The sequence below is a fragment of the Acipenser ruthenus genome, chromosome 17 (assembly GCF_902713425.1).
Source record: "Acipenser ruthenus chromosome 17, fAciRut3.2 maternal haplotype, whole genome shotgun sequence".
In the NCBI taxonomy this organism is placed as follows: Eukaryota; Metazoa; Chordata; class Actinopteri; order Acipenseriformes; family Acipenseridae; genus Acipenser; species Acipenser ruthenus.
The window spans coordinates 30,207,297-30,220,712 of NC_081205.1; the positions used below are offsets into that span (position 1 = coordinate 30,207,297).

The 13,416-nt window shown below is 36.1% G+C and overlaps 1 protein-coding gene across 1 annotated transcript in view; it reads right to left on the reverse strand.

The window, feature by feature from the left end:
• The window catches only part of LOC117422872 (serine/Arginine-related protein 53-like), a 94,902-nt gene that overhangs the window by 71,942 nt on the left and 9,544 nt on the right, over nt 1-13,416 (reverse strand). The window contains exon 4 of the mRNA XM_034038078.3: nt 5,273-5,470. Within this exon, the coding sequence (XP_033893969.2) occupies nt 5,273-5,470 (198 nt within the window). The remainder of the gene's footprint in view (nt 1-5,272; nt 5,471-13,416) is intronic.

Below are 13,416 nucleotides of genomic sequence, written 5' to 3' on the forward strand. Positions count from 1 at the left end.
TTAAGGTAGGAGCAAAAACTGCGTGATGTGTGTTTATCTTGCTTATCTGCACTGGTTGCGTGTGTATTCGGTGGCATATTGATGCAGAAATTAATTACTGTGCCGTCTTTTGTTAAGTAACACATTCAAGTTTGACTGAATTTTGTAACCAGATTTTTTTTTTTTTTTAACATTTATTTATTTATTTATTTATTTTGATTAAGTGAACAATTTAAGTTGTGCTGAATTTAAGCAGTCTATGCTTAAGAATGTAACAAACGTTGTTGCAGTTGACATTGCATAGGCTACATTTAATTTCTACTGTACAGTACAAGTTATAATACGCAATGTTTCACAGCAAGTGGCTATAAAAGTTAGTCACATAATGTACTTTTTTCTACAGAAGTGTTTTTACTAGTACAAATGCAAAATGTTATTTTTGTGTGACTATGTTGTAAAACACATGTATAAATCCAGCACACAATATAATACTACATTATAATGTAGGGCAGCAGTGTGGAGTAGTGGCTAGGGCTCTGGACTCTTGACCGGAGGGTCATGGGTTCAATCCCAGGTGGGGGACACTGCTGCTGTACCCTTGAGCAAGGTACTTTACCTAGATTGCTCCAGTAAAAACCCAACTGTATAAATGGGTAATTGTATGTAAAAATAATGTGACAATTTTAAGTCACTCTGGATAAGGGTGTCTGTTAAGAAATAAATAATAAAACATAATTCTTGGTATTCATTTTCTGAAGTAAATACAACAAGTAAACAACAGCATTTTTTAACATTTATAATTGTAAAACAGTTTAAATATAGGCCCTATGCCTTGTTCTAGTAGTTTACAATAGCTTACCTGCACCATCTATTATTATCAGTATCGGTCGATATGGATAGATAACCATCGGCTATCCGTATCGGCCAAGAAATCTTTCAGTGCACCCTTAATATAAGTGTAATGAATTCATTAGGGGGTTCAAGTACAGTACCTTTGCCTCAGAGTGTGAGAAGTAGTTCCCCACGTTCAATATGCTCTTTGTAACTGGATGATGCAGACATTGCTTACACATAACTGCAACACATAATTACATGAATCTGAAGGGAGCTGCTTATTTGCCATTCCTGCTGCCCACAAATGCTCATGGCCACTGAATTACTATGCCTGCAAACTATAGATACTGAAGAGTCCATTGATTTAATACAGTACAAAGCAATCTATCCAATACTTTTTTTTTGTTTGTTTGTTTGAAGTATTTGCAGTCACTGCCTACAGTCCTACAATCCAAAACCAAGTTGTTGTTTTTTTTTTTAACACAACAAAATCAAATGATGGTTACTGGGCTATAACACTTATCTATCCACTTGCTTTAAATAAGCTTACATGTATATGTTTAAGGAACATGGTACAGTGACAGCTCTTGAGCTGTGACCTGGCAGGACTGCACGTGCATGTTTCTGGGTTGGCACAGGCAAGACAACCTTTTAAATGGATCTGCCACCACAGAGTGGACAAGTCCGAGAATAATAAATACTGTACTATGCTAATCAAGAATAATTGAAATACAAAGGGACATCACCTGCAGCTTTTCCCTATAAAAAGCCAAATGAATATTTGCTGTGTAGACTACAAACAGCCTGTACCCTGTTATATATTTATGCAAAACAAATTCAATAGCAACCACTTTACCCTATTAGTTAAAAAATGATGTTCTGTAAGTGTGCCCTTCAGGGCTGATTCAGGAACCTCTGAATCAATAAAGATGTAGCAGCATGTGTATAAACCCCAATGCAAGTCTTTATTTGCTACAAGCAAAATGTTTTACAATGCATTTAATGGTTTGCTGCCAAAGATGCCTTCCATTAACAGCATTAGAGTACGAACTGTTTGTAAATAACTTGTCATGAACAATTACATACGATTTACAGAGCTATGATAATGTAGCGTCTATATTTCTAGCCAGATAAATATACCAACATGCTTACATGGACATATAGAAGACAGCTATGAATTTATATTGACATATCAAAATATATTTGCAAATAAAAAAGGTAAACCACTGCAAATGTCTACCCTTTCCTGCGTCAGCCTAACAAGTGTAGTAGTGTCAAAAGCACACTTCCTTCCTTGCAATCAAACATTTACCCTTTGCCATTGGTGAAAGGCAACAAGACCTCTTTACAATGTCTCGTCTTTTTCAATAAATTTTGCATGAAAACACGTTACCCAAGCACAAAGTTGCCTGCTGTCATACTAGAAGTGTGATAAATGTTTAATGAAAACAACACCACACAGCTTGGTGTCAGACAACAGCTATCATACAGACTCGCTTTGATCTAAATAGACTCTTTAAAAGGGGTTCAGAGCATGCTTCATGCAGCAGAACTCTGTAACCTGTATGCAAATAAGGTATCATTTGCATAATGACTTCCTGCTGCAAGGAGAAGAAAAAGGGAATAGAAAATGACAGTCACCGAATGTATGATTGCTGTCAAACTCCCAAACTTTGACATTTCCGACTTGCATTTAATGTATTTATCCAAGTGATAAATACATTATGCTACAAATGCTACAAAACTATAGTCATGTGAATTCACCAGTCATGGCACAATGTGACAGAAATAGCCGTCATCCCCCAAAACAGTTTTGTTAATGCTTTGATCTGATTGTCACATCACAAGGCAAAATACAGTGTTATGCATTTTTAGGTTTTGCTCCCTTTTATAAAATGTACATGTTTTTGTTCTTACACAACATGAGGCAGAAAACAACTAAGATAGCTGATCTTACTTAGACCAAACAGGTATGAAACAGCAGCTGCAGGAGCAGCAACCTTAAGGAAACAGACACATTCAAAGGCTGCCCTTAAGTTACGCTTTGATTGACTTCCGTTGTGGAAAATCGACTCCTCATCACATAAATTCTGGGATGATGGACTTGAGCATGCGACAGACAGTACTGTACTGCCCTTTGGAAGATTACGAACAAGCTATAAATACACAGACAAGGTCTACTGCTTATTTGAATGTCAATTTCCAAAATTAGAAATTGATGAATACATTTACAAGAGCATAGAATTAGTTATTAATATCCCACTATATTGAAAAGATACATGGTAATATATTTCAAGAGCTAAACGGTTTGCAAGTATTTAGTCTTCGGTTAGTAAACTGCACTTGGAAATATATTAGTTTTAACTATGTCTGTTTCTAATTTGCAATCGAAGCGAGTGTGAAACCTCAGGCTGTACAATATGTAGCATAATTGACGCATGTCAATCAGTTTTGTTGTAAGAGAAATGCTGGAAGGTGAAAGAATAGAAAATGCTAAAAAGAAAATTATGTATATGAGTGATCTTTGGAACTAATACCAGCAGTTTTACTTTGCCGTCCTTCATACAAGCCAAGGAATGTTCCATATGGAATACTGGATACATTTTTTTAACCTATTGAAGCTTTTCTTTAAAAACGTCCATATTGTTGAGGTGTGAACCTGGCTTTACAGTATGTACCACTTTAATCAAACATTCAATCCTTTCTATCACTAGATCATTTGGGAGTCATGAGTTTCATGCCAATGATTTATACAAATCATTCCCACTCGTGGATCATTTTAATTAGCAGTTTTTAAATTATAAATAGCCTGGCTAAACAGCGTTCGGGAGTTCAGTTCGAAGCGACAGACAAGCAAACCAAGTGCGAGAAGGAGAGTGGGTCGGGCCACGGGAAGAGGGAATGGGCTCGCTCCAGGTTCGGCTGCCGGAGCGGGGCCGAAGCGAAGCTGAAGCGTCTCGTCTCTCTGAGAAAGCTGCAGCTCCTCTCACAGTAAAAAAGTAAATGCATTAGGAAAGATAACCACATAATAGGCTTATGTTTATTTAGTTATAAAATGAATGCTGAATAAGATGTCTGTGTTATAAAGTGCCAGCACAGCTTTTCGTCAGTTCAGATACTGTATCAAAATGGAGAGACAGAAACAGAAGTAAGACTGGGAAATTGTTTATAGTTTGACCAACACCTGTACTGTATTTACTGTAGAAATATTGCACGAATCACTAGTATAGGGAATTGGGGGGCATGCTTTAGGAGCGTTATATCTGAGAGCCTTATAGCGAGGGAGCACTGTACATTATTCCTAATATCTTTATTGGTTTTATAATGATGACATTAGTTTAATCTTATGATATTAATTATAAATACCACTTAAGCTCTTAGCCTGAGCAAATTTAATAATAATTAAAACCCTGTTCCTGCTAAAAACCTCTGTGTACACTTGAGCTAAAGGGTACAAAAATAACTGCTTTGCCACTCCTGTGGGTAGCATGTAATTATTTCACAGCTGGGTCTTACACTAGCCTGTACAACTAATTGTACATAAGGAAAAAATAATGACATTGAAAATGGTCTCCTAGGAAAAGAAAACTGAATATTATATGTTGAAAGGCTAAAAACACAAGTTTAGTTTCTTCCAGACCTTCGGCTCTTTAAATTCAACTGAAGTGTGGTATACTACAAAGCAAAGTATGAGAGTTGAATTGGTCTCTTTCTTGAATCCTCTTGGCTGCAACCAGCATGCAGAATTATTTGTAATTATGAGGGAATTTCATGGTAGGTTTCATAAATTGCTTTCGTTTTGCTTTGCAGTAGTTTACAATATACATGACTAGTCTCTTGTTTCTTGTTACACACACACACAAACTGGACACTATCCTTCCATGCACAAAAATGTAATATACCAAGGAAGAAAACGCCTCTTATATACAATTGTTCTAGATCAGTTTTTTCTTGACGATACCTATATAAATCTATATGAATATACTGATTTTTGTTTGAAACTTGAAAAAGGCTGGTATAATTGTATTCGTTTTTCAAAATAGGGCCAGTCACTCAATTAACACAGAGGACAAAAGGCATTCTTCCCAGCGAAATTGAGAGATGTCAGTCATACTGACTGACAACTTCACTTCTTGTCATTTCCTTATAACTGGCGAATCACATTAGGCAGAGGTGATGAGAAAACGAGGGGGGTGGGGGGCCAGTTATATGGAAAAGTGAAGCATTAACCGATTTCAATTTGTGGAACCATATCATGCATTTACTGAACGCTATTCTTCCAAACTTTACTGACTGACAAATATGAGCTGCTTTAACTGCTAACATAAAACATGGTGTACTTTTTTTTCAAAACCAACTTAGTTTTTTTGTAATATATGTATTATTAACTTACCTATGATACAGTTTTCCTGCAACTATGCACCAAGTAGTTTGAAAGCATTATAAAACAGTTGCTTACCCTTGCTTGTCAGAGCGAGACTCTCTCCCCTTGCCTCTTTCTTTGTCTCTGTCTCTGTCCCGGTCTCGGTCTCTTCCCCTGTCCTTCTCTCTGGCTTTTCTCCGGCTTCTGTCTCTCGTCTTGCTGTGACTGCGGCTCCTCTTCCGGCTCGACTTTCCGCTGCTGCGACTCCGTGACCGGCGGTGTCTGGAGCGAGACCTGCAGGGCAGCAACAGGGCAGGAGAGATGTTACTGGAAATTGCAACAGACTTGTTAGTCCATGTAAAAGTCGAAAATAAAAAATGCATAGGTTATGCGATAGATTATGCTACCAATATAAGAAAAGGCGATTTGTGAAACTCTCATTATCTCATTGGGGTCTAGTAGATTTGAAACATTTTGGAGGTTTAAACTGACTGCAGGGCTTAAAAATGTGAACAGACTGCACATCGCAAATACAGCTTGGCAGCAAATTCTGTAGCCTGGGTGCAAGACGGCAAGACTCCAGCCAGCATCTTAGACAGCAAGTGAACCATATCCACAGACCTTGACAGGGGACCAGGAATATAAGGGGAGATAAAATGAGAAAACGCAGGGCTGCCCATTGGCATGTAAGTAAGCATTGCCTTCCACTATACTTTAGTATGTATCATTAATAATACACTTCATTTAATTATTCAAAACAGATTAAAAACAAAAAATAGCCTTTAAAATACTCACAGGTTAAAGCTTTGAGAACATGGCCCAACATGTCAATAAGGAAATGTATGTGCAGATATCTAAATTAAATGCATCTCTTTTTAACAAGCTTTCACTGTTTAAACCTCTGCTGTCTCTAGTCTTTTACGAAGACAAAGCACCACAACACAGTCGAAGCAGTCTGGTCTGGCTGAGTGGGAGTGAGCTCCTGAAGTCCTGAATCTGACTCAGCAGGGGGGGGGGGTCTTCAGTCATGGTGTTAGTGGCCATGTCCTCTGGGATAAAGGGAAAATCCAGACATCTAAAGAGGATCATTTTCTGCCAACATGTGGGTTCCCTGCTGTTCGGCAGCGGGCCTTGGCTGGTCCTTGCTTCAGGGAGTTCAGGGCTCCTCCAGTCTCTATAAATGTCACAATCAGGTATGCAATGGTAGGCAGTGCATCTTTTGAAAAGGTCTTCTGTGGATAAGCAATGGCAAGCTTAAACTTTCAGTAAGGCCTAATGTTGTAATTTACCCCGAGTGATCCGTATTAATTAGCAAGGAAGCTGCCATGTCAAATCTGCTGATACCCAATCCATTTATTACTTCTTTATTTCCTTGTAACAAAAGCATATAAATAAAGCAAAATAATACAAAAAGACTGAATAAGAACCACATAATACAATATTATGTTTTATGATTTTAACATGCAAGCATATTTGGCTGTAATGTTTACAAATAAATGTTTTAGTAATACTGCGCAGTCCAGGTGCTGTTGCTAAAATAATGCTTTTAGCAACGTTAGAATTCCACAATCTAGATTGCATTGGTGTACACTTGCAGACTTTACAGTAAAGTCAGTATCCAAATATTCTTATACATGGTTTACGCCTATCATTTTTACTGAAATAGTTCCGTATTTTAGCAAACTATAAAGTTAAAATGAAGCATAAACACGATCACTATATAGACGTAACAAATAGCAAATCTGTTAAAAAGTGTACTCCTGGGTCAGTAACAAATTTAATTTAACAGTGTTAAGAGAGTGCCGGAATGCAGTTAAATGTCAATTTCATTAGTGAAACATTCTCCTTCGAGAATTATTAGCTCATTTAAAGCCAGAGTAAAAATGTTTTAATGTAAACAGCAAAGATAAACAGTTTGCTATATTTTCTATTTGACTTTTTTCCCCCCCTCCATCTCTTCAGGGAACGTCTCCCTGTGGCTAACACATATTTGTATTCCTATTAAGAGCTAACCATTCCTCAGCTAATCCATTAAATCGTCCTTACAATATTGGCTGGGGCAATTTTCGCAGTGAATTATCAATAAAGTAATTACAGCCATGCTATAGCAGACACCGGCTTATCTCTGCTGACCCCCCTACATGCATGGATATGATCCCCAGACAGAACCCATTTGGATAATTATATCATTGGGTGTGAAGGTGGATGGTGTATCATTGTTATCTTGCTATATTATATTTCTGCTAACACGTTTTCATTGAAAATTGTACAGTAACGGTAGCTATATGATACTGCTAGTATTGGAAACAGGATAAACTTAATGTAGTTTGCCTTGTGGAATACAGTGCTAATTCCATTATTTACACACACTTTTTTTTGTTTGTTTTTGACAGAGCACATTGTTTCAGGAATGTTTACATATAATCTGCTTCTGAATTGTTTTAAAAGGATAGGCTTTTTTTTTTTTTTTTTTTTAAAGCAATTTATCACTTTTACCCCAATTTAAATGACTCCACACCACTGAAACCCAATTACAGATCAACAGGCGACCTTGGTTCCTGCCGTCAAGCCTAATTAGCCCTTTTGTCCTGCCGAACAGAAGCATTGGAAGACACCAAGTTACTGAAAACTGGAGGAGTCTCCCTCTGGACTTGTCAGATGCCCCGCCAGTATGGGCCGTTGAAGCATATATTGAACTAACAGCAGACGATTCTCAACCAACGCAAACTATAGTGCAGTGTTCCCTGCACAGATTTTGTTTTAAAAAAAAAATATATATATTTTATTTATTTTTAACAGCTGTTCTCATGTATATAGGATACAAAAAGTAAATTCTGCCCAACTAATAAGCTCTGAAGGCGGTCTGTATTGAATGAGATACAAAACATACTGAAACTTTCATGTACAGGCAAAACACCCCCTCACTGAGTTTCTTTTGAACAAGTCCTCCCAAATATCTTTACTTCCCTAATATGTTAAATATTCTATTACGAAAAAAAGGTACTCATCCAGTAAAAATGAACAGATACCGTAACAATATAAAAAATACACACTATTACAACAAAGCATACTGTCTCTTGATTCAAACTATTACAACAGAGTGATGTATGACATTCTGCTAAGACATGAAGATGTGCATGTACTTCCTATATAATTAAGCGATAGCCAGTGCATAAAGAGATTAGCTGTATTCAAAGTAAGAAGCAAGGGTTACTGCTGTCTCTGAGATCACTTGATGTGTCCTCAGCATTTAACTATAATCTACAAGTGCCTTGAGGATGCACTGTAGTTCTAAAATGTTTAGGTTTGATAGTATTGACAGAGAGACTTAGCGAACAGGGGCAAACTGGCACATTCACATATTCACAATGCATTATAAATGATTAATAGCATCAAGGAAGGGAGAATATCCTCTCTATGAAAAATGTGCCAAACGAGAAGTCTTGATGTATTCCATTCTTACCAGAAAAACAAAAATGTTCCACCAAATATAATTCTCGTCTGATAACGACTCACTGTTTGGTTTGGTGTTCATTTGTTCTGCAACGAACAGCACCCAACAAATAAGAAAGTTGTTAAATAAAAGTTTAGCTACATTTTATTCAGAAAATCATATATGAGGTTACAATTTTCAACACAGATGTCCTGAACCGTCTTAATGAGTGGTGACAGCCTAATAACGTTTACGGTGGTCTGCACAGTCAAAATACAAGCTGCTATAGGTGGTGGTGTAAAAAAGAAAAAAAAGGGGGGGGGGTGTCTTTTTAAATGTTATTTAAACCAGGAAAAAATGCACACACAGCAGTTTTATTGCTCTTTATAATCAGGATGTCTGAATTCAACAGCCACGTTTTTTTTCGAAGACCTGACCTGGTTTGTTTCTGCCACACTAATGGAAGCTGTTAAGTAAGAGATTTATTTATTTTTCCTGGAATTTAAAAACAGTTAATCATTTATTTAGTCAGGCAAATGTGTGCATGTAAAAATACCAGCTCAAAAACTTTAACAAACAAGAAGATAAAATCAAACTGAAGTGTTCTTGTTTCTCCTCTGCAGGAAACAGCAGTACTGCTTGGAAACCTACTGGATAGGACGGAGTGCAACTGAGTGGGATATTGGTCATGCTTCAAGTCTGCTCAAATTTAGCACCCTCAACCTTGAGTGAATAGCAAAAATAATTAATTGAACAAGATATTACAATGCAATTAATTATTCCAGGAATGTTTAACATACACATTACAGGCAAGCTACACACGCTAGTTAAATGTTTTTAGAACACCTTGGATGAATAATATTCTAGCTGCCAATAAATAACCCTCATATACAAACAACTGTCATCTCCTGAGTGAACATAATACAGGGTGAATATGATACAAATATGTTAACCACCTAGGCAACAATATGTATCACTTTTGAGTCTTCTTCAAACATAAAACTTTAATTTATGATTTTCCTTTAATTATGCAAGTTGCTGAAAATATTTTCCCAAGCTGTTTCCTTGTTTCAAGTAATGATTCAGTATTTGTTTATTTATTTATTTTTTAAAATAACTTGACCAATTATAATATTCAAAACAAGTACTGGTATCACTCACCAAGGAGAAACGTCTTAATTTAAATCCATGCAAAAAAAAAAATACTAAGACCAAAATATTAACAGTAAGAAATTTAAATAAAAACAAACAAACAAACAAACAAAAAAACAAACAAACATCAAAAATAAATTGCAGAATACAAAGCTAGAAAAGTTTCACCAGACATGGTGCCCACCCACCCAGCCAAAGGTTAAGTCATTTAGTCAAATTCAAACATCTTCAAAGGCTCCTTACATCCAGATAAACCCATACGTCCCAAGACATGCGACTGTACGCACAGAGGCTTGGCATCACTCAGCACAGGTACAATAATTCTCATATCAGAAATATCAGGTTCATAAGTATCCCCTACTTGCAAAGGTCTCCAAAGCAACTTGGAAATTACTTTAACTCCATTAGCACTTCAGCCCAGTCGCTTAACTTTAGACGGTAAATACCTTTGCATCTCAACTGTGAGTTACTACCCAATGAGTGTTAATTTGCTAATTTCTTCACAGGTAATCAATTGGAATTTAAAATCCAGGATCAAAATTTGTTGCACTAAATTTAACAGCTGCTCGGTTTGCATAATCGCTTTTGCCAGGGCCATCTGTACTCTGAATGCCCGCAGAGCGGCTTGAGCAAACAAGCACGTTTCAGAACAAGTTTCAGTGATGTGTCTTTAATTAGCAGGTGTGCCCTTGGGCTACATAATGTTTTGTTTTTTTTGTTTATGTTTTTTTTTATACATGTGTATTTATGAAGTGATACAAGATCTGAAGACTTTCTTTAACAGCATTTTATTGTTTAAATGTGGACTGCTATGCTGTGTACTTAAGTGATTTAGAACCTCACAACTCTAGTATAAGAAAAATCATAAATGCTGAAAGAAAACAGGTGGAAAACTGTAAAACTAGAAAGAATGCACGACACAAAACAGATACACCTACCATCAGCAAAAAGGAAACTACACTTAATTAAATATAAACTACATCTGGAATACTGGACTCATAAAAAGAAAAACTATTAATTTTCATTGATCCAAGGAAATGAAGTCAGTGCTTTTTGATAAGCAGGGAGAAAATCGTCTCTGACATAGGTGTTGAATGAGACGTCCTTATATATCATTGTAAACTACAAATAATAAATCTGGCCCTGATCTAATCCTTATCTAATAACTAAACATTGTTTGGTTTGGTATTTAACTACCGGCAACTAACAAATAAGAAAGTTATTAAATTAATCTTCATTTTATTTTTATTTTTAAAATCTTAAATAAGGTTGATCAATTTTCAACAGCACAAATTTTGTGAACCCCTGTAATGGTAATGAGTGGTGAAAGCCTAGTAATGCTTAAGGTGATCTGCTTCAAAGCATGCTTTGATTAATAACTGTTTGGACAAAATGTAGTCAAAAAGGAGCATTGAGCATTCGCTAAGTGATGACACAATTAAAATCATAAAAAATAGAAGGGGTACATTTAAAAATTTAAAAAATGAAATACCAACATTTTGCTGATTTAATGTAATTTATCTATAGCTGTGTGTGTGTGTGCACACACGATACAGTGTTTAATATACAAGTACTTAATAAAGTGAATTAAGATATATCCAAAATGAACTTAAACCAGAACACTAATCTCTCACCCGCCTCCCATTTGCTTAATAAAAATAGCAGCCAATGCTGGTAATCGATTGTTGCAGTCTACTGTAGTACATTAAGCACCGGTCAAACACGTGTTTATTATTGGATAAACATCTTCCCCACTGCTATTGCACAGTACTGCACTTCATATCTTTTGTACTGTCATGCAGTGTTCCTGTTTTCAATTCTTGGAATACGGTACTGACTGTCGGCCTTTTAAAAAAGAAAAAAAAGGGGAAAAAAAGCATTTGTTGGCAGTATTTTGATCTTGTTTCTGTCTTTGGACATTTGTTCAGTCACTTTCTTGTATTACTGTGCATGAGGGGTGTCACTGCTGGAGTGTTGCTTAAGTTGTTAAAGATTTTGTAGCAGTACAGGAGGAAATTATTTTATTTGAGAGGGATTGTGGCAATATGGAGCTAAAGTCAGAAAATATGCAATTCTATTATAGTAGCAAAAATGTGTTATTCGGTGCTCTACACCTCTGACAGAAACAGACAGGACTGTAAAAACAAGAATATATTATAGACAGGAATTATAAAAAAAAAAAAAAAGGAAAAGTGTTTCATTTAGTTTCAAAGTGTGGCACAACATCTTTCAAAAAGTACATGATTTCTTTGTTTTTATTAGTATTTTTTAAATTAAATATTACATAAATAATTAGAAACACATTGTTCTCCACAAAAAGCCAAACCTGACCTTTTAGTTTATTAGCCTACAATTTACTTTACTGCTTTTCTGTAGGTATACTATAGGTATGACGTTTATATATGGACAAAAATTGCACAGCTGGCTTTGGTTAGGGCTCCACTAGGGTTGTCTTTTTCAGGGTCTTCAAGACATGAACTTAACAGGATGTCAACTCAAATCTACCTTAGTGCAGCTAAAAAACACAGAAGTATGGAACATCTACGCTTCTATCCGACAATTAAATCCAGAAATTATTACATTTTTGGGCGGTGGGGGATACTTTATAGAAAACAAAAAGAATACAGTTATGAAAAAATACATTAAATTACAAAAATCCCCACTGTTCCTTTTTTTTTTTACTCATTAAGCACTAGCCTTGGATACATATATAGCTGTCAGCAGTTAGAATACATATATCCCACTAACTATTAAAATCCTGTGGAAAATGTTAGTATTCGATTGGACTGCTTCTTTCTTCCCTCTTAATGCTTAATGACTTATCCCTCAGAGACATTCTTAAAAGCTCTGAAAAAGAATGTTGTCCTTGGGTAGAAAGTTTCACTCAGCGTCAATCAGGCGCTCAGCAGATGAATGTGCTGAAATGCAAGTCGCTGTTTAAACTAACAAATATATGGAGCTGGCCAGAGAGTATATGCCCCAGAATGGAATGAGAATAACAGGAATTCAAAAAGAACGAAATATTTGGCTTCCATCAATGCTAACATGTCATAGGAAAGGTCAACGATGAAAGAATATTGTATCATATGGAAATCCAAACGGGGTGACAGACACAATTATTTTACTAATTGTGAACAAACAATGTCAAGTAGCTTTAAAAAAAAAAAAAAAAAAAAAAAAAAAGGCTTCGATCAACTACTTCAGGTTCTGACCGCTACATAAACAAACACATTTCAAATTGTTGCCCCACCAAACCTGATAAATGTTGCTAGCCAAGGCCAGCCTGTACCTTAAGCTTGTTCCCTTTATCACATGGCCCAGAGCATTATTAAATGAACGCTAAAATGGCTACAAACAGCTCACTGACTACATAGAGTCCTGCCAATTAGAAATAATTAGACAGTCATTTTGGTGGCAAGGCTTTTTAGGTGCCTATATAATGATGCAATGATGATTATTTGCCATCTCGTATGAGCTTCGCTCAAACAGTCCAAAATAATTATGTGGTGATCACAAAGCCTTGCACATCTCTGTACTTCACCTTAATGCATTTCAAAAATCCACTTCATTACCTCCAGTAATTAATCCTCCATTAATTGCAGGAAAAACCCAGTTTACTGTGCTTCGTTTCTAATTATCATCTTATAAATAGTTA